Here is a 25,030-nt window from a genome sequence, read left to right as displayed (position 1 = left end):
CTAAAAGGGATTTTTATTACTTATCCTAACATAAGAAAATATCACATACAGAATCTACAAGCTTCAAACAACGATTCAATGTTATAGGAATACACAATTATTTTCTCGATCTTTGTTGATGGATCTCGATTCAATCTCGGATGGATTCTGCCGACGTGTAAATGCCGCTTCACTTTCCCAAATCAAAACAAAACACTGCAAGATGACATGACGGCTGATGTCAGAGCATCTAGGGTTGTTGTACGAAATGGTTATCACTCTTCAACCATTTACATCGTCACTTTAAGTCCGCGGACAGCTTTTATACAGGCATAACACGATATTATTATCACTTCTATTCATCGCTAAACGTTTGATATTACTGTAAACCAATCCCCCTGAAATATGGAATGTGTTCGATCGCTGTGGGGTTACGCCTCTCGTTGTTTTTCCTGTCAAGAAGTTTCGTCTGCACAGGTAGGTGGCATTTCCTAGGATAGAATGTAGCTTTCATTTGCTCCAATCGCCGTTGCATTCTGCTTACTTATTTCTCTATTTCTATCCCCAAAGGGTAATGAGCCTAGCGAACGAACTCATCTTCTTGCCGACCCGGTCAGCAACAGTCCAGCAGTGCGTCGAGACAATGAAACCTTTACGCAGGAGTACCCCAACTCTGTGCCCAAGAAAGATGAACAGTCTGCACTGGCGAAAATATTACAAGAAACGTCTGAGTAAGATACGATGCCGCGTGATGCTTTGCTGGGATTACCTTCTGCATTATTTTGGTCTGTTTTTGTAGAAATATCATAGACGTTGCTGCAATGGATACGCAAAAGCTGGAAGCTAGCGAATATAATGATCGCATAAAGCTATACTCGCAGCGGCTACAGCAGCAGTGGAGCAACGTGAACCATCCGAATCAAGCAGAAAGCTCGAGTCTGCTTAAGGATATACCGAATCCTGAACCAGTGTTGGCTTCGGTGCCGATAGCTGCGGACGATCTGGCTATGGTAAGCTCTATTAATGCGATGTCCGTTCGTGCTGCTATTTGTTAAGATGAACTGATTTCGTTTGCAGATTAAAACGATGGTGCAAAAGGCAAATGTTGCAGTTACGGAGATAAAAGTTGACCACACTGAGAACCTAGTCGTGCCGTTCCGGATTCCATAATATTATGCCGTGAAGCGTAACTTGTAAAATATTGTTCGCAAATGCGCTGTGTTGGTTTTGTTTCTGCTCCGTTGTAAAGTGTTTACATATAATATCTCATTTGATGATGAACAGTCGCCGATTGCAATACAAGTATGTACGTATAGGCATATATAGAAAATGTTTTGTTTTTTACTCTGCAGATTCTTAGACCTGCACCTAACAATCGGCTGAAGCATATTTTTTAATCAAACTTCGTCTAACTGATGCATAGGAAAGCGTGTAAAATAAGAACAAAAACACTATACACATATACACAGGAGATAAGCGTACACCGGGGACGAGCTTGATATACTTGAAGCTTTGAATGAAAATATAATGAATAAAAAAGGCTGAGGAATTTGCTCTCATACTCTGTAATTGTTTCCTTTTTTGCCTGTTACATGGTATTAGATCCCGCCGTTAAAGTACAAGTCGGCTAGAATTAATTAACGACTGATGTACGTTGATTTTGGTTCCTTTGAGTCATATCAGTATTTTTACTATCATTTCATTTCATAAACCATTTTTTATGCGAGTGACCTGAGCGGTAAATAAAGCAAAAACTTGAACATGACTGTTACACACGATTTCTATGACGCAGCTGGCAACCCTGCATCAATGCCCCTCCTTTCGTCGACGGCTTTGGTCTAATTTGACATAAGCGCTTGTATTGGAAGGAAAATTTCTGTGGCTTGCACGACCAGGAAAAGCGAACGAAACAAATTCATGCAATCTGTGTTAATCAAACATTATTCTTTACTGTAACTTCGTATGTGAGGTGGAAAAATCATAGGGACTTTGTGAACAGCAGAAAAGCTATCCGAGCAACGTTGAATCGAACGATTTTTGCATTGCATAGTGGGAGAAAGATGATGCATGTGTTGGTGTGAGACGTACTCGACATCCAAGCCCTTCAAAAGAGTGTTAGTGAGTGTTGTTTGGGAACAGCTATAGAGTATTTGGTGTTTTGGTTGAAAACTTGGAAAACAAATTAAACAGTGTTCGTACTATTAGCACAATAAAGCCATGGCAGATAAAGGACTGTTGAAGCGTATTTCGCTATCTTCAAAGAGCCGGGGTAGTTTCCCTTCCGGTAGTGCCCCTACCGGTTCGTCGGCTGTCCCCGGCACTGCCGGTGTCGGTCCTGGATGTAGCAAACTGCCTCCGGTGAAACCGTCACCAGTAGCCAGTATTCCATCTCCCGGTTCCCCGGATCACTCAGTGCTGTTTCCACACATCAAAACATCGGACAACTTAAAGGTTTTGCCGAAATATACTGCAGGTAAATGTGCATCACGCGTACAAAGCTCGTTTGAAAGTTAAGTCGCATTTTTCCCTCCTTCCTAATCAGCGCTGGCAAATACGACGGAAGAGTTGATACCGGCAGAAGATTTGGACACAATTCAGCTAGAACTGGAACTGCTACTGTCGACGGTCGCACTGCGATCCCGGGTGCTGAAGGCAGAGCTGGAAACGATTGACAAAGCTGACGAACGCCGGGAACGCAAAGGAAAGCATTTGGAGCGAGCCCCTTCTTCTCCCGGCAAGCGGAAACGCTTGGAGGAGAAGCAAAAGCTGCGCGAAAGTGCCGGAAAGCTAATTGGGCATCAAATCAAAATGTCCAAAATGAAACACTCATCTTCGCTTGTCCCACCTTCCCCGGCGCCGTCGCAAAATACGGATGATAGTATGGATGCGGTTCCATTTTTGCCACAAAATCATCATTTGCAACATTTGAGCAGCGATAGTACGAAACCGATCGTGCCCAAAAACGATACTCCCAACAAATTTTGGCTCTCAGTCGAGCCGTACTGTATGCCGATCTCTCACGAAGATCTGAAACTGTTGGACGATCTGTTGGAAGAGTATTCGGGCCCACTGATTCCTCCGATACCTGAGCTGGGACCGCACTACAGCACTCAGTGGGCGGCGGATGACATAAAAGAGGAACAGGATGGTGTTGCAAACTCAGCTAGCTCCAAATCCAAATCAAAGCCCCTAACCAATGGCGACGTTAGTAAAAAAGAAAAGTTAATGTAAGTTGTATTTGTTGTAGCCTGCTTGCTAGAGCTTAACAAGTTGCAGCCAGACCCCTGTTCCTTGTTATCAGATTCCCTGTTCATATGGTTTTAATTACAAAACGATAATTCGATGGATTTTTTTTAGGGGTGAGGGTATCACTGGCCCTCTGACACAAAGACTGGTGTCGGCGCTGATGGAGGAGAACCTGAATCCCGACTGTAGCAGCAACGAGAACAGCAATAGTAGCTCCGATGTTACCCATAGCAATAATGCTCGCAGTGCCGTGGCATTGCTGAAAAATGGTATCAGTATCGAGCGGAGGCTTCGCAAGGAGCTAATCGAGCAGGGCATCCTTGACGCGGACGATATGCCGAAAAGTCAGCAGGACGATGAAATCCTATCAGAAATCAACCGCGTTCGCACAGAGCTGGCGGTAATAGCCGAGTACAATTCGAACGAAATACGTAAACTACAATCGATGGCAAAGGATGAAATGAAACGCATCGAAGTCAAGCGTAAGCTGGACCGAGTAGATCAGGAGGTAAGGGAGGTTTTTTCAACCGGGCTACTTTGTTTCTCAGTAACAAAAATCTATACTGAACCCATTTCAGATAATGGACACATATCAGAAGGTGATTGCGGCTCGACTTAAGCGTCGTCCACTGACCAAACAAGAACGAGATGAGGTGTATCGATTGACCGAGGAGCAAAAGCGTCTTTCGGATCAGTTGGAGCTAATGCCTGTCCATGGGCCGTTTGGAAGAGCTACCAACTAATATGCCGTTAAACTGCGATTTCGTGAGCAACAAAGATGTATTCGGTATGATCAATATAGAACACGTTTAAATGGTTATATTTAACATGGTGTTCCTACTTAATTTACTTTATTTTAATAACTATGTGGCACTGGTTTCATATTTCCATGAATGAGGTGTTTCCGTTATGTTAGTTATTTTTGTCATACGAAGTATCACTGTTGTTCCAATATCTCTGCTGTTCGGGTTTGTTTCTGAACAGAATGATATTATCTACCAGCAACAATGCCTTTAATTTTGTACTGTTACTAGGAAACAGAAAAAATAATTAAATTCAGGTTTTGTGATAATTAATTCAGCTATTTTCTTTCACACATTTACCCTCATTTTTGCCTGGAGTCATTTTTTCACAATTTTTGAGCTCATTTCATTAGTATAGCTTCAGATGGTGAAAGTAATAAAAGGACCATCATCCTATTTCTAAGGATTTTTTTTCAATTTGACAGGATCCTATCCTGTTTCTTTTTTTCTGCTAGCAACTCTTCATACACAGACAAGGCTAAATTAACTGTATTGGAAAATTTCAATGAGCGACTTTTCAGCGGATCCCATTGCTTTGTCATACGTTGAATTTCCTTGGTTAATGTTACGATGGTTGTGAGATGATCCATTTCTATATCAAAGTTGTCTAAATTTGAAACCAATTTCTGTTCAGATTCTTCATATTCGTCTTCGTAAACCGTTTCATTGAAGCACACTTGTTCTGTCTTGTGCTGACTGCTCTTGGCGGTAAGGGATTCATTCGCATCATTTTCTTTGCCATTGAAGTTTATTGTATGGGAAGAGGCTGGCTCTCCGTATAGAATACTCCGCAATCCGTGTCGTTTCTGGAACTTCTCGTACCATCCATTGCTAGCATTGAACCTGGCCGGGCGCGATGCTGTTGTGTCTGTCACGGTTCTAATACTATCAGATAATTTTTGGAAATCGTTTTTGCTTTGCTACAAATTACGTTGGTAGTTAGCGGAACATGTTTTTGCCTGCAGTCCTTTATCCATGAAACTAATTCTGCTTCCATCGTTATGATGGCTCTATTGCGAGGCGTTACTATACGCTTTGTTGTTTTGCTCACGGAAACTGCAGCCGTCGCTCTTATGTTTATTTCATCCTTTTTAATGTAGCGTACTGAAGACTCGTTGATTCCGTAGCACCAACCCACGGCAGCGTAGCTTTTACCTTGCTTAAGCATATCGAGAAGTTTAATTTTTTCAGCTATTGTAAACATTTTCCTTTGGCATTTGGGCTTCTCGCTAGCGCGATGGAGAGCCGTTGAAGATAACTTTTCGTTCAGCATAATACTACTCCAAACGAAAGTATTAACTGCACAGTTGAAGTATTTTATAGATGGAATTTGTATTCCACAATTTAAATCAGTGGATGATATTTTTGATTCATGTTTGTAATGATGGTATTGTTTACGTTTGTTTTTATGGGCGAAAACAACATCATGACTGCTTTGCTTGTTGTCAAACAGTATTAAAAAAAAGATGACATTTGGGATCAGTCAATACTGCCTCTTCATGAAGCGAGAATGATTGAGAAACCGCGTAAGCTGCATTCTCAATTTAATAGAAAACGTAAAATCAAGTTTTCACATTTTTCCCGTAGAATTCTTTAAAATTTGCGCATGTTTGTAGGATGTGGATGTTTGTGGATGTCATTACATGAATTGTATAGCTGGTGGTGTCATCTGTTGGTGGGCTACCCAGCCAGTGGAGCTTTCCTTGCTTTGAGAGCTTTTTCTCCAACCTTCTGCCCAAGTGCCACAAATCCACTAAACGACCACTAAACGGGTTCTAAACGACTCAAGCACTCTACCTAAACGGAATATAGAAAGACTTCGTTTAGCAGACGGCAAACGACTCATGCATTCTAAAAATAGCAAAAAAGCTGGTGGCGCTATCTGTTGGTGGGATACCCCAACCAGCTGAGCTTCAATCGCTTGGAGGAGAGGAGAGCTTTCTCATTTCCTCTGTACTGTTGTATGGTTTCGCATTGAAGTTATGCATCGCTAGAACTAGAACGGCGATACGATTGTTTAAATACTAAACTCCAACGGAAACCTCCAGCACTGTAGCAAGTGAGATTTGAGTAATGGTCGTTGGTGTTGATATTCACGTATCTGACCATACAACCGTTCATATAGATTTTTGCTAAGAAAGCTAGAAGGCTATGTAGGTTATGATTAGATGAAGTTAGGCAAAACACATTCCAAGAAAAAGACAGTCAATGACATATGACATATACAGGATTTCCCACATATACATATACAGGGATTTTTGCTTCGTTCCCATAATTTATTGGTATTTTCCGATGGGATATCAATACAATTGGACCAACAAATTCTGGGAAACGACCAAAAAATCGTGGGAACGCACCAAAAAATATATGGGAACCCATCAAAACTTAATGGGAACCAATCAATAAATCGTGGGAAACTCTGTAATGATGAGTTGTAATACGCCATCTATTGAGTAAACCAATGAAGCTATGGAGCTTTCGTTTTTTTCTATGGCTATTTGATTTTCCAGTCCTTTAACCTTAATCTGTGACTTGGGACGCTCGATAATCCACACTTCCACACTGAAACCCAGAGATGAAATAGTGTTCGTTCAAAAATAGTGAATTATGGTTAAAAAGATAAATATCTTTCTATTCTCTAAATTACAAGGTTGTAATGTAATAATTAACCCGATCAAGTGTAGATTACCAAGCGTGAACTGTATGCTGTATGTATGTATCAGGTCCTAAAATTATCTGCCGCGTCATAGAGTGCCGATCCGCCACAGTACCGTTTTATTCTAGTCGTGCAGCATTCGTTTTAGTCTATGATTCCTGCCATTGTATATTTAGTTATAGTTATGATTATCCTAATCACAATGCAATGACAATAAACCGTGGAATGGACTCAAACCGATCAGGAATATCACAATTCTGTTTTTTTTTTTTTTTTTTTTTGCAAAAATCACACCGAAATCAGCGTTTTTGAAAACACCTATAATATTTATCTAAGAATCATTGAGTACTGTGTTTTACAAGAGGTAAATAGCACTTTTGTTCGTTGTTTTATTTATGATTACAATCAGTTGAGTTAATGATGCTATTTCAAGCATGATCAGCTTTGTTTCAGAATGTCTGTTTGTGACTTCATGTCAAAGGCACTGATAATAACATTCACTACAACACTGATTACTGTAAACGCAATAAGAATATTATTTACGATATCAGTACGTTTCTGCTCTTCCACTTTGTTGATATCAAAAACAACTGCCAGAACGATGATGAGAAGGGCTTGGAATATCTGCCACAGGGGAAACAAATAATATACGTGAAATATTTGGTTCCTCAAAACTTGTGTGGGTGGACCTTCTCACCTGTAGCGAAATAGACACAATGATTAACACTAACAGCAAATGATAGAATTGATGCGTCTCGCCAACAGTGAGAATGTACTTCAGCTGTGATGCATTGGCAGTTAGCAATGCAAGATCGAGCATGCCCTGTGCAATCGATTTGCGCGTGGCATAGCTGTTTAAGTTCAGTCCCTTGATACCTTGGATCTGAAAGTAAATAAATAGGAAATGGATTGAAATGCGGCTAAGAGTGCCCAGCTGTAAAATCACTTACTATATCCTTTGCCGAAATGTCGGGGCTGTCTTCATTCCGCTCAACCTGTGACGCCTTACCCGATTGTTCGCCAAACTTCTGGTTTGCCATGATCACAACTAGCGTCTATTGCTGTAATTGTTCCATCAGCTACTGACGGCACGCATTCTCGTGAAATATTTCCAATAAACTTTTTCAATGCAATCTTATCGCAGCACGATAATGTCATACGTTTTCGTTGATGTTGTTTTGAAGAACAACTAGCAAACGTGATACCCAATCTGCGCGAGACGCACGCTGGCTGTGAAAAAGAGCTGCCTTACTATCTATTGCCTGCTGATAAGCGTTCCATAACCCAAACAAAGAGAAGACTCCAACTTAACCGCACAACTCTAGTTTAATTATACTTACAACGGTTCGTTTAAAAATTGGCATTGAATGCGTTTGCGAGCAAACGGTAGGGAGAGCAAAGCATGTGGCAAGGTTTAATGCGTTTTTGGTTCCATACTAGAGGGCTCGTTGGCATTAGAACGGGCGAAATGCGCATGCACCGGATTTTGCCCCACTGTGTCCGAACTGTCGACGAATGACGGCAGCCCTTGAACAAGCGTCAGGACTTTGGTGAGCTGTTGTTTTTGTAAAATTGTCCAGGAAGGATGGTCGTCCACTCGTCTGTGGTCTGTTGAGTTTGTTTAATGGATTTGAGGAGATATTTTATCCGTCGACGATTGTTTTTCTTTATCTGCATGCAAAAGTGTAGAAACGCATTCGGACGAAAGCGACATTCAAGCGTGTAAGTGGGTGGTGTAATTGGTGATTTCTGAAGTGATAACAGCAAAACGAAATCGTTCGACAGTTGCTCGCATATCTGGTAGCCTTATTGATTTGGTTCGAATCTCGTAAGTGATTGCTACAGTGTATCTTAATTTGTGCCGAGCATACATTTGGTAACACCATTTTTTGGAATTTAGAAGTGGTAAGTGTGTTTATACAACTTTTAGTATTGTATTTTTCCTTGTATGGTTGAAAATCTTTGAACGTATAAGAAATGTACATGAAAATGTTATACAACGGATGGTAACCATGTTTCTGCAATACATTAGTACGAAATGGTTACAAAACCATCGTTTTATAATTATTGCGTGGAGTCGAGAAGCTACATATGAATGGTAGTAATTATACATCGAATGTTCCTAGTTTAATATGCGTGCATATCCAATTGATATTACGATTTGGTAATATCAATATAGATGTGTTTGAAATCCTTAGCCTGTTGTTAGTAAAAGTCATTATAAATGTTTGAATTGCAAATTTGCAAACTACTACCAAACATTAATTGAAAATTCCATCTTTTTCCAATATTAAGGAATCTCAAGGAATCAAATTGTTTAAATATTAATTTGTTCCGCTAAAGTTTTACCCTCTCCGCACCACGTGCAAAAGGGAAATGAGAGCAAAAAAACTTTCTCATAAAGCATAAAACATTCGCATTGTTCTCTACAATATTAATTTGTTTATATTTCAGATGGGGTCCCTTTGTCTTTTTGCACTGTACAGTGGCAAACGGGACACATTCCATTGAGCCGATCGATCCAGTTTCACAAAGGTCGATTCGGTAGCATACTTTCATGGTTTCGCTTATTGCTGCGTCTTCACCTCTGCGTCTAGGACGAGAACGTGCACAATCGTGGTGAATACTTCATGTATATTTCAAATGCATCGTGATGCTTTGCCCTTTATTGGACCAAGGTAGAAGATAGAAGGTAGAAAAAGCTAGTGCTAATGCGCAAAAAAGGACTTTCCTTTGCTTCTCGCGTACTCTTGCACTGTTTCCATAGAACCATCCGAGTGGGTTGATGGTGATGATGATGATGATGATGCTCCTGTGGTGACGGTGGCGAACAAGAAGTTGCTGTATCATTTGCAAGGAATTGTCACAAGGATCGAAGCAATTTTAATATTCAATGTATCAACGGGTTTCGCGAGTCTTTGTTTTGTTTTTCAAATAGTTTTTGCTAGTTCGAGCAAAACTTTGCGTAACCAGACTTTTGATAGATATAAAAGTAAAACGTTTCAATGTACGCAAATGTATGTGTCCTCCGAAACTCCACAATTTTACTATTTAAATACATATTGTGTGAAATACAAACTAATTGTTTTTGTTCTATTCAATGGACCATTGAATAGGCCAGTGGTCTACAACCTGTGATCCGCGAACCACCCACGCCACTGTGGTACGTGGCGTTAACAGATGTGGTCCACGAAAGAATTTATTTCTGAAAATGATAAGCTTATTACTATACATATTGTGCAATTTTTTCCCACAATTAAGATTAAATTTTCAAAAGGTATATCTAGCATAAGATTTATACATATTTTTGATCAAAAACTTTGAACCAAGTCTACAAAATGTATGCTCTTAATGGATGTGAAGCAAAACAGGTTAGAGAGCACTGAAATAGGCGCACTTACCCCTAAAAAATTGAACGTGGCTCAAAGTTGACCCGCACCTTTTCGTCGTTTCGTAGCAAAGATCTAGGCGCGCGACATAAAATAAGACTATTGAAAGTATTCCTATACCTACTCCAATCACTATATTAGAAGAACATTAATTTAAAGTTCAACATTAAACAAACTGCGTTGTGACATTGTGTCCTCTGAATTGAGCACAATGCCCAGCTGTTGCGAATCGTACGTGCAACATTATTTGCGTTTCGTAAATTACTTTCCTCTAGTGCACTTTACGCGTTTCCGTCATCGGAATGCTTGTAGTGGATCATGTTTGACCGGAAAAGCAATACCGCTGTTACAAAGTATCCAGCAGGGATAGACGGCATCAATATTGTACACCAGCTCATACCAGACGAGCCAACGTTAAGCTGGATTTAGTTTTTATGTTTTAATGAAAATGTTTTCCGTGCAATTGCAGTTCAGTTACGGTGCAACAAAGATTGACCTGTCGCCCTGGTTTATTTTCCTACAGCTCAGTTGGGTTGGTTCTAGAAAACGCATCCTTAACAACACCACTGATGGGTGATTTTGTATAAATTCTTTTACGTATACTGCAATGCCACTACTAATCCAAAAGCTTCCATAGGGACATTGGCACATAAATATTGAACAATGATTGAGCTTCCCGAAAGCTAAACCAACAATGTGCTCAGTTGAAAAAGTTTTCACACAGCTATGAATCAGCGGTGATAGGAAATATTACTGTCAGTAAATTTTCATTAGCGCGCAAACTGGACCGCGTGAAATCTGTTCTAGTTTGCTAGCAAATGTGGCGGTCATAGAAGCAGCAACCGTACGTTTGCTGCACTTCCAATTTAAACTCTTGCCGACACGTTCGTGGAATACTTGAGCCGCGTACCAACTGGAATAATTCCACCACCTCCTATTATATTAACCAGGTGAATGCAGCACCTTCTAGCGTGCCAACTTCCCTTATACGATTGGCATCGGTCCAAGCTGCGGGGTTGTTGAAAGCTCGTTCCGCTGAAGGTTCTACGGGCAAACAGGTAAAGTGCTTACTGATTGTGTGTAACGTTCGGACGAGTGTAGTGTGGTTCGCTTAGCAGCAGCAGCAGCAGTAGCAGCATCCGTAGTAGTGGCAACAGACTTCACTGCAGGCATAAAATGTGGATGATATCGCAGAAAAAAGATCCCAAGGAGCAAGACATCAAGTGCACAGGGCCTGGCATGGTTCCATTTAGATTGGTCGAAATTCAAACTGCTTCGTGTTGCTCTCGGTATGGGTTTGCACCGTAGAAATCGCTTAAGGTTCGATTACTTCAATTTAGTATGCAACCTTTAACCGAGCGATGCATCGCAAATCGTCAGGTTTTAGGCTAAATTGAGAGTCAAGTGGTATTTGAACTGGCAATAAAAAAAAAAAAAAACACCAATACCCATTGATGCTACGGACTGCCCACAACCCACTAAACGACGTTGCTCACGCTTTCAGACTGGAGGATAGTTTAGAGGAGAATAATGTTCCTAATTTGGTCTTCCCATTCCGTTGGGTGACCAGTAAAAAAGATGTAAGGAGATATATTCCCGTTTAAACTCAACACGCCCAAGCGATAACGATACATTTGCAATGTAATGAAAACAAATCGAGTTTTAAACCGAAGCAAACCACATTGCACTCTAGCATATTACTAATAGACCCCCGACCATGGAGCGAATGCATTGCTTGAAACTCATTTTTGCTAGCAATTTTTTGTTATAATGATAGTAGAGTAGAGTTGAGTTGGTCGGGCTGTATGTTTTGTGGCCTAGAGCAGTGGCGAATCCACATCGGCGCCTTGGGTAAGTTGTCTGATCCAACAAGAAATAAATATATTCATGAAATACAAACATCTACCACGCGGTACCGCTGCCCTGGCTAACGCACCAACAACGGCAGCTGTACACAGTACGTGAACGAAACATTTCCTTCCCTTGGGGAGGTGTCCTTTCACGCAAACTAGAACTTGTGTCTTTCTTACGACATGTCCCAAATGTCTCCATTTCCGAACCATCCACGTTCGTCTCCTAGAGTGATTGTGATTCTGTTTTTTCCACAGTTTTTTTTTTGCATTTCTTACGAGCTTACGTTGTGTTGCGTAGTGTGTTGCGCTGTGAGCAGACGGCACAGGATTATGTTTGCAGCCGTGTGTTACGCTAGCGGCAGCGCACTCTTGCGGGATGAATAAATATAAAGCGAAATGAAAACAAAATTGTACAATATTGTACTTCTCATCTTCTCTCATCCCTCCCAAGATGACCTGGATCTGTTATGCGTCATCAGTTGAAACGATTCCTTCCAGCGGAGGTAAGCAACTTTTGTGTCCTACCATCCCCGTTTCCCTTTTTTGTGGCCTGTTGATATTTTGTAATAGGCCGCCTGTTATGCTGGTGCGGTTTTGTGCACAATGTTAAGACCGAATGAGAAATTTCAATGCATGACATAACAATTGCGTTCATTTCAAATAACTTTAAGAAACCCTTTACATATTTTGTTAATCGTTTGCAAATTATAGCCTTCAAATGATTGCACTGCGCGTTACATCAAATTAACGTAGGATGGAATGGATTGATTGAAACGGCTAGTCTCATTTGAAATAGAAAAGGTGTTACCTCCACTGACAAGATAAGGTTCGCCTGCAGTTTATTCTGATTCGAAGGTAATTTTGTTAGTCGGTTTCACTAGACCAGGGGTCTCCAAACTTTTCAGCTCCCGGGCCGCATTGCTTCAAAAACAACTATGTTGAGGGTCATTTGACGCTACCTTTAACTGATGAGTGAACGTTTAAATCTCGTTTTTATAATAAAATACCAACGATACTTGTACAGTTTCGTGTTACTAAAGCTTGATTTTTGTCTAAGAAAAGTAAAAAATACATTTTAATTTTAAAAATTCATAATAATGTAATATTTATATTAACTCTGGCAAAGTCATCGTGGGCCGCATTATAAGCTCTTGAGGGCCGCATGCGGCCCGCGGGCCGTAGTTTGGAGACCCCTGCACTAGACGATTGATCAAAAGTATTGATGAAAAAAGCAACACCTATCAAGCTATTGAAAATCCTAGTCGTTAAGCTAACACGATCGTGTAGATCGTAGAGTAAAAGAATTAAAAGAAGTAGGACAATCCTTAAAAAGGGGGTTGTTGCTAGAAGCAAAGATACAGACAGTAAGTCGCGCAACTCAACAAAATGAGTTTAAATCTATAATGAGTTTAAATTTCAAATGGTTTGAGCTAGACATACAGGGTTTTCCGAGTTTCAAGTTTCGAATGTAAACGTTGTTATACACCGCGTGCAAGATGTTATTCCACATTAATCTGATATTTCATTTGCATCATCGTAATTTATAATTTCTTCTGCATGATTTTCAACAAATCTCACGCTGGATTGAGTTTGGCAGCTCTTGGTGTAAAAGCTGAAATTTCATTATGAATCAAATACAACATTTGACAGTTGTCGAAAAATATCTTGGAGATGGTGAATAATTATGTGCACGTGATTTGGAAAACCCTGTAATATCCTCATCTAATCTACATCAATCAGTCACATATAGCCAAGTTCATAAATGGCTTTGTTATCCACGTTGATGGGGCGTTTGTTGTCATGCGCCTATAGCTTAGCTCAGCAAACCAAGGGTAATCGTACAAGAACGTGATCTCTCCCCAGTCGGTGTAGTGCAGCCTCGAAGAAGATCCCATCACCTGGAGGCGTTAGCATGGAGGGGAAAAAAACTAATTAATTGAAAGCCCGTGACAGATGAAATCCTTGGTCCACGCTTCGACATAGGATGCCATTCGGTGTGGCCACCTCACGTAGTGTCCAAAATAGTTGCTCAATTGTTCTGCGTTTAATCTATTACAGCATCATCTAAAATATTTGTCTAGTTAGTTGGGCCAAAAGCAGTGCAGAAAGTATCCCGATTCGCAAGTAAATTTGTGGTTCCCAATTTGTAAATAACTATTGGTGATTTGCACGAAATGAGTTTCAGGACATCCTCCATCCATACACAAAGGAACCCTACAAAATGAGCATATGAAATTTGAATGGCACAAAAAAGAGAGAGAAAAGACGATCATTTGATTCTGAAAGTAGCTCCTAAGGACATCATGAATTGGAATGGGAATCTCTTGCTAGTGAACTCATTTTTTACGTACAAAGATGTGATCATTGCCTGTTTTTCGTAAACTTGTACTGTGTCCTGAACAAGATATGTAATGCTTCGAATGCCAACATCTCCATTACACAATGTCGTAGTAATGTTTAGTTTAGAGATGATTTAATACTAGCCACTAGTGATCATACAAAACAGAAAGAAGCTGCAAGAGGTGCCAGCTGGTTTGTTTGGTTTTGGAAATAGAATCAATTGAAAAATTCATGCAGTACAAAACTTAGTATAGAATTCTTAACGATTTGAGATATGCGACCAACAAAAGTGGTAATAAAACGCAGCACCACTACCGAACAACATATTATCTTGTGACGTGCGAGGTACATCGGATTCTAGAACAAAGTTCCACTGCACTTTAAACTCAACATTGAGTTGGATTTGAAGCCAGAGTGGCTAAGATATTGTAATAGCGTGCGTACAACAGCTGAGACAGGGTACCACTCGCCTGTGGTAATTCAGTTGTAATTTGGATATTACATTAAGATTATGAAAAACAAAAGTTGGCATTATCAGTGGTGTTAGGAAGTTTACTAAACCATCGATTAACATAATCCATAGATCGTTTGTTTAGATCTCGATATGACGAAGAGTCCGCACTATATAGCGTATACACACAGCTCATAAGATACACACAACACAACCAAGCATAGGATGTGATATCAGATGATGAGTAACTAAAAAGGAAGCAAAACATACCATAAATAAAGGCAAAAGCTACCTTACACCACGCATTCTTGCCCAATGCGCTTTCCAAGTGTTGGAAGAATCTTAAGAATTCGTGGCATTTTCAGCTTTTGGGCACGACTGCGACTGAAATGAAAACAAATGCCATGGATTAGTTTACTGTTATTGCTCTTGTTCGCCGCAGTGATTGTCCTGAATTTTCCACCTTCTTGCGTTTACCTGTTTTTCGCTCCTTTGTGCTGCTTTCATTTTTCGTACCATTGGTGTGTCCGTATGCTGCTGTCTAATCTTAAGCCACAACGGCACGAAAAGTTACTGCACATCACAAACAAGAATATTGCAGCAGTTCTTTTGTTTTGTGTGTTTTTCGCCTCTGCTTCCGTTGGGCAATTATTGAGCAACTTCACCCAAGCGTAACATTTCGTACCTTTGTTCCGTTGGGCAACAACAAACCCCATCGCAGGTCGCCAATCAATTTGGAGTATATGGTTAGAGTACACTATATCCGTTACACCTTTGGGCTGGTGCTGGTTGCTTCCAGCTGCTGCCATTTTAATTGAGCTTTATGTCCACACAGTTTCCGGCCACTGTGGCTTGCGAGCGGGTCTGCAGGCTCAAGGGGAACCATTCCGATTCTTACCACTGGTCAGGTTCATCCTGCCCTGGTCTGATTACAGTTTTTTTCTTCTTCATTCTTTGTTTGGTGGGTAACGTTTGTGTGCTACTTAATTATGCATTCAAATACGCCCAGTGTGAAGATATCGGTGTGTTTGAACAGTAAGATTGGGCCAAGTTGGTATGCATACTTTCCATTTCTATTTAACATTTTAGGGCGCCCATTTTCCTAAAGGCGACTGGTGAGGAGGAAAACAAAAGCATCAAAAGTTCACCAATCACACTTTCTGCTCCCAGTCAAATCACTGGAAATATTGCTAACATACAATAAGTGCGTTTAGCAGTGGAAAAGAAAATCAAAATTTATTTAGCCTAATTGTTTAATCGGCACTTGAACGTTGCGTGCGATAATGTGCACCAGGGCACGAAATCCGAAAACCCAACCCATAAACTTTGATTTAAGTCATTCATTTTTTGGGGGCCTATAAACAAATGGGTTTTTATTAAAACAGTAATATTACTAGAGAATCAGCTAAATAACAACATATGAGTAATATTCATTCGACTGATTTATTTTAATTAACAATCCCTGCTCATTATGAAAAGTGTTTCTAGGGCTTCCTAACTACTGCTATCTATCAGGAACACTATCGATCGCTTTTGCATCAAATGAATTTTACGAACGATTAAACTAACGAACGATTGTGACACTAATGACATCGTTTCGATTGAACCCAGCACTGAACCGGCACATGAATAAGTAACACGGACGAGAAAATGTCATGTTTTCAACAATCGCCATCGTTCTATCATTGTTGTGTGGCCATGAAGCCTTATGTATGTGTATTGCTTTTTTGTTTTTTAAGATCCCCTTACACATATTTCATTTCAGCCCTTAGTGCGTTGTTGGGAGGCCTCATAATTGTTTTCACTATTGCTAATGTTTCTTTAAAATTTTATCCAAACAAGACTTAATAAAATGCTTATCCATAGTAAAGTAAGAACCTAACACAGGATTGTGGTGTTATGTTGTACTGCTATGTTGTTTTTGTTTAGAGCAAACGTTTAGTTCCAACTCGTAACAAATATTATTGATATAAAGTAATGGCCCTATTTGTACATATTTCTTACAAATAAACACCCCAAAGTGTTTTGAAACGTATTACATTTGATTTCTGCAAGATGTCAGTATCGCATTACAATTAAATTGTAGCCACTTCAGTTTGGTTTATTTACGTCTAGCCACCACCAAAAAAATAAAAAATAAATAAATAAAGCTGCCCTCCAAGTTGTCCTTCGCATGGCTGCACGAGGTTCTTGCGCTTATCGCAACCGCGAAGAGGAGGAGGTCGAGAATACATTGGGGAGGACGGTAAAAGCGAAACAATGAGTCATCCTTCGCCACCTACCGATACGAAAGCACCAATACCAAGAGAAATTACATATATTTTAACACCCACACAAACAGCTGTCGTGTTGATAGTCCTTCAATACCGGTGCATGGGGAAACATCATTGGACGAATGTACCTCAATCCCTCTGAAAAGAAAGCAGCTAAACTAGTGTTGAAAATGTACGACCATATTAAACGTAAGCAGTAGCAAGGCATTAAGTATGCCGTTAGTAAGTACATAGTAAGCCATGAATTGTAATACCGGCACATGTGTCAGTATGCGCTAGTGAACTGTTCATTTGCTTACTTTTCCCCATGGGAAAATTCGCGGCATTCCGTAGCATATTGCGTATGACAAGCGATGGTAGATAAAACGAAGGAAAAGCGATGCATTTTTATTCCACATCAAGTGCAAAGGATCAATTGCGACAGGTGCCACGAGTACGGCCAACCGTTCGAAGATAGTATTGGTGTAATCGTTCTGATTCGCGTACGACATTCCATGGGTTTGCCGTAGGTTGTCGATTGTATCGATGCGATGCCAATGGCTGTAGGAAATGGAGGAAAATAAGAAATGTTTGCAGCATTGACGACATAACGCTGGAATAGAAGGTTGTTCTGGCTGCTTCGGTAGACAATGTTTTCTTTTTATAAATACTTTAATACTTTTCCAACAAGTTGCGACATCGCGCAAAAATGACTGCTTTAGACGAGTGTAGAAATTCAAAATGAGTTGAATAAGCACAGACTTGACGTCATTTGTTCGGGGGTTCGGTGGTTTGTATCCTGCGCAGTTTTTCTTCGAAGTTTTCTCGCTCTCTCTCTCGTGATTTGGCTCGCTTTCTCTCTATCTCTCTTTTACACACACACAAACACCCCTTCTTCTCTAACATTCTCACATATACACGAACACTAGCAAACGTGGTGAAAAACTGGTTTGCTATGATGGTGCGTGTGTCTTGTTCGGGTATGTTCTCGGGCGGAGCTAGTAGGTTCGTGATGTGCAACTGAGTTCAAAAGGATATCAGCGTTTGTAGTGGAGAGGTGTACTACCGTCCGCGCTCTGTCGCCGGAGAGTGAAGGACAGTGTTTTGCAAGTGAGGAAAATTATGTTTTATAGCTTCCTTATTGTGTTGGTCATACATCTCTGATCTACTCGTTGTTCGATGTTCGAAGTTAGGCGGAAACTATACAATCGTGGGTTTACGATTGATAGTCAGTACAGGAAATTATTTATTTGGTGGAGATGCATTTCCTCGCCCCGCAACTCGGTCATGTGAACAGGTTCATCGGAATTATTGGCGAAAGCGGAGAGCCTAGTGCACTACTTGCTTGGTTTGTTTAACGAGTGTCCGGTGTTATATAATATTTGTATTCGATGATCTAATGCTACTAACAGCAAATAAAAGTGAATAGAGTTTACCTGGTGCTGTGCTTTATTGTGTTCATATACGAGAACGGATTGGGGGCTGTTTCATAACTTGATGAAGTAGACAAGTTTTTACCATGAAGGCAAAATTGTACACCAAACTGTTACCAAATAGTAGTGAAATACAGTGGAAAATGTATTCCATAGTTTAACATATTTCCCCACACTGCTCATTTCGGTCCTAACCGGCGCCTCCCGGTGTGTGCTGCAACAACGATGTCCTCGAACTGTGTACATCAGATGTGTACTCCTTGTGATTCCCGAAATGCACCTGTGCTCTCCTCTGTTGGCAAATCGTATAACAACGCGCATATCTTCGGCGATGCAGTAATGAGCCATTTTTTTCAAATGCTGTGAAAAACTCGCTTGAAAAAGGATGCGGCAAGAATAGTGGCAATAGGTTGGTAGCGGTACCGTAGTAGTAGGAGAAACACTGCTGAGAGAGAGAGAGAGAAGGTGTATAAGACATGGAGAGAAAAAATCGAAAAAGGAAAAACAAACTAAAGAACGTGATGTATGTATAGGGGATTGAGTATGTGTGTGTCACTCCGTGTGTTAAGAGAGAGAGAGGAGAGAGAAAGAGAGAACGAGAAAAAGGTGAGAGATATATGGAGAAAAAGAGATAAATGAAATGAAAAAAAATGGAGCAAAGTTGATTAGGTTTTCCTGGTACTGGGTACGACCAACAATTGGTAATATTGTTGAAAAAAAACTTTAGACAGAGTGAAGGAAAGTGGAGAGAAAAAGGCTCCGGACAATCGCTGCAGTGCAACGTTTCGGTTGTGGTAGTTTTCGCGGTTTTCCTGTGCCGCGGTCGGACAACGTCGTTGTGAAGATGATGAATAATTAAAATCTAATTTGTACACAATGCGAACAGAATTATACAGGTGCTGGGTGGAAAATTGCAAAATCGGTCACAATAAGAACAAACGAAAATAATAATGTTCACTAAAATGCATACAACGAAAGTGCAGTATATAATCATTGTATGCGGGATTATGTAATTTTATGCAGTTCAGTGCAGTGTGATCAATTCCAGTGCTAGTTAATTTACCATAAAGAATAATGGAATATTCTTATAATTTTTTTTTATTGTTAGTGTTTTTTAACGAAAAGTAAAACTCTTGCAAGTTTTCGTTTTTGACATAATAATTGATTGATTGATTGATTGACATTGATTATTGAACTTTTTTTTTAATAATCATAAATTGAGAGGAGACTTTTAGAAAAAGAGATATTGTTTAGGCGGTAGAAATGAGTAATAGTTTTCTTTTAGCTTAAACATGAAATGTTGAATATGAACTGCATATGCATTTTTATTATAGTTTCAGAAAATAAGTGACGCGGAATAGTACCGTTTATTGGTTTTGAAATAGTGTGTAGCCATTTTTAATTATTGTAAAATTGTGACATAGTATGGACCGCAACCAAACAAACCACCAATATCCCACCAAAAATCAATCAAAACAATTTGTTGTGAAAGTGATCTAACGGAATTGTGATCCATTTATTATTTATTGTGTTTAGCAGTTACAAATTTTAACCTAAAAAAAAACACGTTCAAATGCTTATGCAACAATAAAACACACAGAAATCGCTCAAAATCATTAATCGTGCAAGAGTGTAAAGAAACAATTAAGACACAAAACAGTCTGCAGATTTTGAAATGCTACTTAAACGTGCAAGGAACGAGTACAGCTTTTGTAATAGAGAAACTATGAGAGGATTGTATTGAATCTTCTTTAAGGTATGTATACTTTTTAATAGAATTTGTTAATACTGCTTGGGACTTGTAATATGTACTGCAGTAAAATCTGGGTAATAAGAAACTCGGGGAACTGAAACAAATATTGCTATACGAATTTTATATCATGTCCATTTCAATACAAACTGTGCTATTTACCTAAATGCATTTACATAAATAATTTGTTATTTATATTTAGCATTTATAGTACAGTACAGTACAAATACAGTAAAGCTCCTCAGAACGAGTACCTCTTGTAACGAATTTTTTGCGTAACGAGCAAATTTATATACTCAAATACCTCTCTATAAACAAGTAAAATCTCGCATAACGTGCAATATCATTTGTGTTCCTGCTATATTTTTAACTACAAATAAGTTACTAACAAGTTTTGATACTAATAATTTTTGAATACAAAACTATATCCAGGAAAAACAAAACACGAAAGTTTTTGCACATGTTTGTGATATAGTATCAAGAGTTTCTTCCATTTCGATACTTAGATACACATGATCTACCGATTGCTGCCATTTAGTTATACAAGTGTGTTGTAGATTTGATGCCAATGTATTTATTGGTATCTTAATTCGTGTTGGAGAATATTTTCCACAAAAAACATCCATTGAGATGAAATTGGATTATTTTAGAAAAAAAAAACTTTAGCAGGAAATGTCTAACTGCTAAGTCTTACTAGACATAAACTATTATTTGGCATAATTATTATTTTGCAGCAATACCATTAGTGACGTGGAATTGTTTCCTCTTATGTCTGCAAGTATCATCCGGGTGAAGCTGTGGCTCTTCAATGGCATTTGTCTAACTCGGAAAATGTTAAAAAAAAACTAAATAAATCGATGACTTTTTCAAGGAAATGGATCAATGATCATACAAATTATATGGAGAAGAGTCTCCAGCATATCGCGTAAGTCACTGGAACGGATTAAACTCGTTATTCAGGGTTTCACTGTAATCTGAAGTAATAATTATATGTATTAAATCAGTACAGTCTTTCCCCGAGTTACGCGAATAATGCGTTCCGGAGACATTCGCGTAACTCGGATTTTCGCGTAAGTCGAATATCACATGTTACAGCAAAAATATACTTTATTTATCATAATTTTTGATTGAATTTAGTTCATTTATGTAATTTAATACTTATTTGATGCAATTGGTGTAGAAAATTTGGTTATTTATCGGTAATTATTTTTCATTTGACAATTGATGGAGAAAATTGTACTGATTTGACATCTGAACTGTCAAAAATAAAAATTCGCGTAACTCGAATTCGCGTAACTCGAGTGTCGCGTAACTCGGGGAAAGACTGTAATGCATATAAATCCTAAATGAAAACATGAAAAACATTTCTGTAAAGGGTCACATAAATAAACCAAGCATTAAAATTTGTATGATTATCCAATGCTTATGTATCCAATGAAAACAGCTCATTTTTAATATAAGTTGTTTTAAACTATTGTAATAGTATTTTTAATAGAGTAGGCCGGTCTCGTAGTACAGCCGTCAACTCGTACGACTTAATAACATGTCCGTCATGGGTTCAAGCCCCAAATGGACCGTGCCGCCATACGTGTAGGACTGACTATCCTACTATGGGGGGATTAATTAGTCATTGAAAGCCAACTCCACAAGTAAGTGGTACAGAGGCAGGCCTTGACCGACAACGGTTGTTGAGCCAAAAGAAGAAGAAGAAGAATAGTATTTTTAGGAAAAGGTGATAATCTTCTTCAAAATTGCATTAATGCATAAGTCTATTCATTTTTGCATGTTGTTGAAAAATAGAACGAAATGTTATGTTTAATTCTTTCATGCTACCTAAATTTGCCACTTTCTATAGAATTTTAAAATCTTTTTAAATAAATATTTCTCATTTACCATGGTTTCGCACCAGGTTCATCACACCAAGTTTGAACTTCAGTATTTTCAGGTATTCTTGTAAAGCCAAATCAATAAAGATAAATGTATAAATGTAAGGGGAGAGTAGTAAAGTTTCCAATTAACTAGACTAGACATGTTGAGTTTCCAATGAATGTGACTGTACATTTTCTATTACTCGAAATTTATCAACTATTGCTTCGTTAAATAAATCATAGTCACAACCTTATGACCACAGTAAAAAGGCACATTTAATAGCTACAGCTCTGATTTATGTTAATGATGGCTGCAATGGAAAGCAAATTGTGTTGGTTTCTTTATGTCCCAAGGTTGTATTAGACCTTTTCCTTGCTGGTAGCATTCTATCCATCCTCAAGAGCAATCAATACGAAAGAATCTATCATAGGAATGAACTCATTTATGTCATAAATAAATGATCATCTACGATTCATTGCAAATGCCCCTTTAATATGTTGAATGATACACAAGTACGTACCCTAATACATCAATAGTATGCTCGCAGGCAAGAGACAACATGAGACAAAAATATGGTAAAAACCGGAAATTTCTTCTGTTTACCACTTTGTTCTTTTATATTTCGTATGGCATTCAAATGCATGTTTCTGTGTAATATCAATCAGTAAGTAATGTTCAATTTCCCGTCCGGCAGTGATTGAATTCCGGGGAGGAGATTTTGTTTTCTACGTTGGAAATGGTAGTATCCGACCTAATTCGCTGTATAAAAATTCCTCGAATATACATTTTTCTGACATACATGGTAATTTTATTGATTTTTAGAAGAAGTGCTTATTCATTTGGACAGTCATGTTTTTTATAAAGTCTACCCTGTTTTTAATGATATCCGTAGTTTAATGATATAAATTTATCAATAATTAAATTTGAGACCAAAAACATCTTAGTTTCAGTATAAATTCATGCAGTACTGCAAATAAAATCTTTATGATAAATATCCTGTAAACTCCTACAAAAAGTAGTGTGGCAGGAAGGATTTGGATTCATCTTTTAGCTTTAGTATATTATTTCTAATTATTGTGTCACAATATTGTGTGTATATAAAGTATAAATTGAACATAGTTAAAATTGCTTCATTAAAATTACTTCAAGTATTTTATGGACATCAAAAGAATTAATCATCCGGGAAAGAGAACCAGTGCATGAATGAGGCAATTTAGTGTGTCAATAGACATTTCCAAACAGATTCAATTAGCAAATTATCGGATTTTTTCTGTGAAACTTTTAGACGACCTTTCTTAAACTGCCATCTTCATTTTTATCGCAGACTGGGGGTTGTAATTCAAGATTTCAAAATCGTCATAGGTAAAATCATCAATTGATTCTACCTTTCGTTTAAAAACGAGTGTTGGGAATTTTGTGGGCGTCCTTTCTATTTGCTCACGCAAGCCATCGACGTGATTCAAATAAATGTGAGTGTCGCCGGTGGTATGGATAAACTCTCCTGCCTGAAAACATTGAAAAGATTTGCATGATTGTACCCATCAATATTCTAACAGACAATATAATCTTACCTTTAGTCCGGTGACATGCGCGATCATGTGGGTCAGCAAGGAGTAGCTGGCAATGTTAAAGGGCACGCCCAGACCTACGTCGGCCGAACGTTGATACATCTGACACGACAGCTCTCCATCACTAACGAAAAACTGTGCCAAGCAGTGGCATGGCGGTAGTGCCATGTTAGGAATATCAGAAGGATTCCAAGCGCACATGATGATTCGACGATCGTAGGGATTGTTCTTAATTTTGTCGATCACTTCAGCCAGCTGATCTATTCCCTGACCTGTGTAATCGTCGTGGCATGTTTTGTAGGTGGCACCAAAGTGGCGCCACTGAAACCCATATACCGGGCCCAAATCCCCTACAACAAGAGGAACAACGTATAAAATAAATTTTACATAAAACGTGTGCTCTTTTCGCAATAACAAGAACATATTTACCTTCCTCACGATCGGTGAAGCCGCACGAATCCAGATACTCTCGAGTGCTGTTACCATCCCAAATGCGTACTCCCTTTGCTTGCAAATCCTTGACATTCGTCGAGCCCTTGATAAACCAAAGTAGTTCTTCGGCCACTCCTCTAAAGAATACCTTTTTTGTTGTTAACAACGGTATGATCCCGTCGCGTAGACTAAATCGCATCTGGGCTCCAAATATCGACAAGGTACCAACACCCGTGCGGTCGAGGCGTTTGCTTCCTTTATTGATAATGTCACGAATTAACTGCAAATATGCTTGTTCCTCTTCATTGCCATTGTCTTTTTTGACGACATTTCCGTTTTCGCCTTCCATTATTACCGAGAAAAACACTGGAATTTAATTATATTTGCGCTGTATCTGGTTTTGTATGTTGACAAAAGGCAAACGATGTAATGAATCACAATTGATTTGGCGCCATTTGATTTGGTTTGACAGCTACGCTACAGTGTGGTCATTTAATTCTGATTATTCAAAAATGTTCATATAAAAATATGTAAAATTTTATATTCATGTTTATCGAATAGTATTTAGTATAATACTTATATAAACTTATTTTAAAGTAGCATTTGTGTTGTAACATATATTTTACATCCCCATGAGTAGCTGGAAAACCCACTGTGCATTTTATAGCTGCTGAAGTTTTATGGCAACTTCAAAAAAGCAGCTTTTGCATGCAGCTTCATTTATGTACAAAAACATAATCAATATTAAGCTAATAGAGATACATCCAATGAACATTATTTTTCAGTTCAATCTTGAAGATTCATCTGAACTTCTGTTCGTTTGTGTGTTGATTTCAAAACCACGATCGTTAAGCCTAATTTTAAGACCATTTCAGGTTTAACTATGAAACAAGACCGCCATATATATTTTTTACATACTTCATTTCAATTCAAAATTTTAAATTACATTGTTCACAAGATGAACTGCTCATTAATCATTCTGGGATTGGTTTTCTTATAATTTCATTAC

At 38.8% G+C, this 25,030-nt stretch overlaps 5 protein-coding genes across 11 annotated transcripts in view; 3 read left to right on the top strand and 2 right to left on the bottom strand.

Moving 5' to 3' along the window:
• The first annotated feature begins 211 nt into the window (after window positions 1–211).
• Window positions 212–1,540, top strand: LOC120957312 (uncharacterized). Its single transcript, XM_040379455.2, has 4 exons — window positions 212–456; window positions 550–710; window positions 779–989; window positions 1,057–1,540. The coding sequence occupies exons 1-4, from the start codon at window positions 385–387 to the stop codon at window positions 1,147–1,149; spliced, it is 537 nt and encodes a 178-aa protein (XP_040235389.1). The 5' UTR covers window positions 212–384; the 3' UTR covers window positions 1,150–1,540.
• Window positions 1,541–1,805: 265 nt separating this feature from the next.
• On the top strand, window positions 1,806–4,045 carry LOC120957311 (transcriptional adapter 3). Its single transcript, XM_040379454.2, has 4 exons — window positions 1,806–2,452; window positions 2,522–3,206; window positions 3,337–3,733; window positions 3,804–4,045. Exons 1-4 carry the CDS (start codon window positions 2,197–2,199, stop codon window positions 3,966–3,968), a joined length of 1,503 nt encoding a protein of 500 aa, XP_040235388.1. The 5' UTR covers window positions 1,806–2,196; the 3' UTR covers window positions 3,969–4,045.
• Window positions 4,046–7,030: 2,985 nt separating this feature from the next.
• Window positions 7,031–7,903, bottom strand: LOC120955418 (ninjurin-2-like). The gene is made up of 3 exons (XM_040376276.2): window positions 7,635–7,903; window positions 7,382–7,567; window positions 7,031–7,308 (listed from the first exon to the last, which is right to left on the bottom strand). The coding sequence occupies exons 1-3, from the start codon at window positions 7,722–7,724 to the stop codon at window positions 7,123–7,125; spliced, it is 462 nt and encodes a 153-aa protein (XP_040232210.1). The 5' UTR covers window positions 7,725–7,903; the 3' UTR covers window positions 7,031–7,122.
• A 158-nt stretch (window positions 7,904–8,061) lies between these two features.
• Window positions 8,062–25,030, top strand: part of LOC120955414 (protein Fe65 homolog) — a 35,644-nt gene continuing 18,675 nt past the window's right edge. For 3 of the 7 annotated variants that reach the window (XM_040376272.2, XM_040376270.2, XM_040376265.2), the window contains exons 1-2: window positions 17,954–18,079; window positions 19,737–20,158. The gene's annotated coding sequence lies outside the window, so the exon portion shown is untranslated. Of the gene's footprint in view, window positions 8,590–17,953; window positions 18,080–19,736; window positions 20,159–25,030 lie in introns of those variants that run through there. The other 4 variants (XM_040376268.2, XM_040376269.2, XM_040376267.2 and 1 more) reach the window with 4 other exon arrangements.
• On the bottom strand, window positions 22,803–24,469 carry LOC120955416 (thymidylate synthase). The gene is made up of 3 exons (XM_040376275.2): window positions 24,019–24,469; window positions 23,593–23,939; window positions 22,803–23,526 (listed from the first exon to the last, which is right to left on the bottom strand). The coding sequence occupies exons 1-3, from the start codon at window positions 24,368–24,370 to the stop codon at window positions 23,317–23,319; spliced, it is 909 nt and encodes a 302-aa protein (XP_040232209.1). The 5' UTR covers window positions 24,371–24,469; the 3' UTR covers window positions 22,803–23,316.

Source organism: Anopheles coluzzii, chromosome 3 (assembly GCF_943734685.1).
Source record: "Anopheles coluzzii chromosome 3, AcolN3, whole genome shotgun sequence".
Classification (NCBI taxonomy): domain Eukaryota; kingdom Metazoa; phylum Arthropoda; class Insecta; order Diptera; family Culicidae; genus Anopheles; species Anopheles coluzzii.
This window is presented reverse-complemented; position numbering and strand designations above follow the sequence as displayed.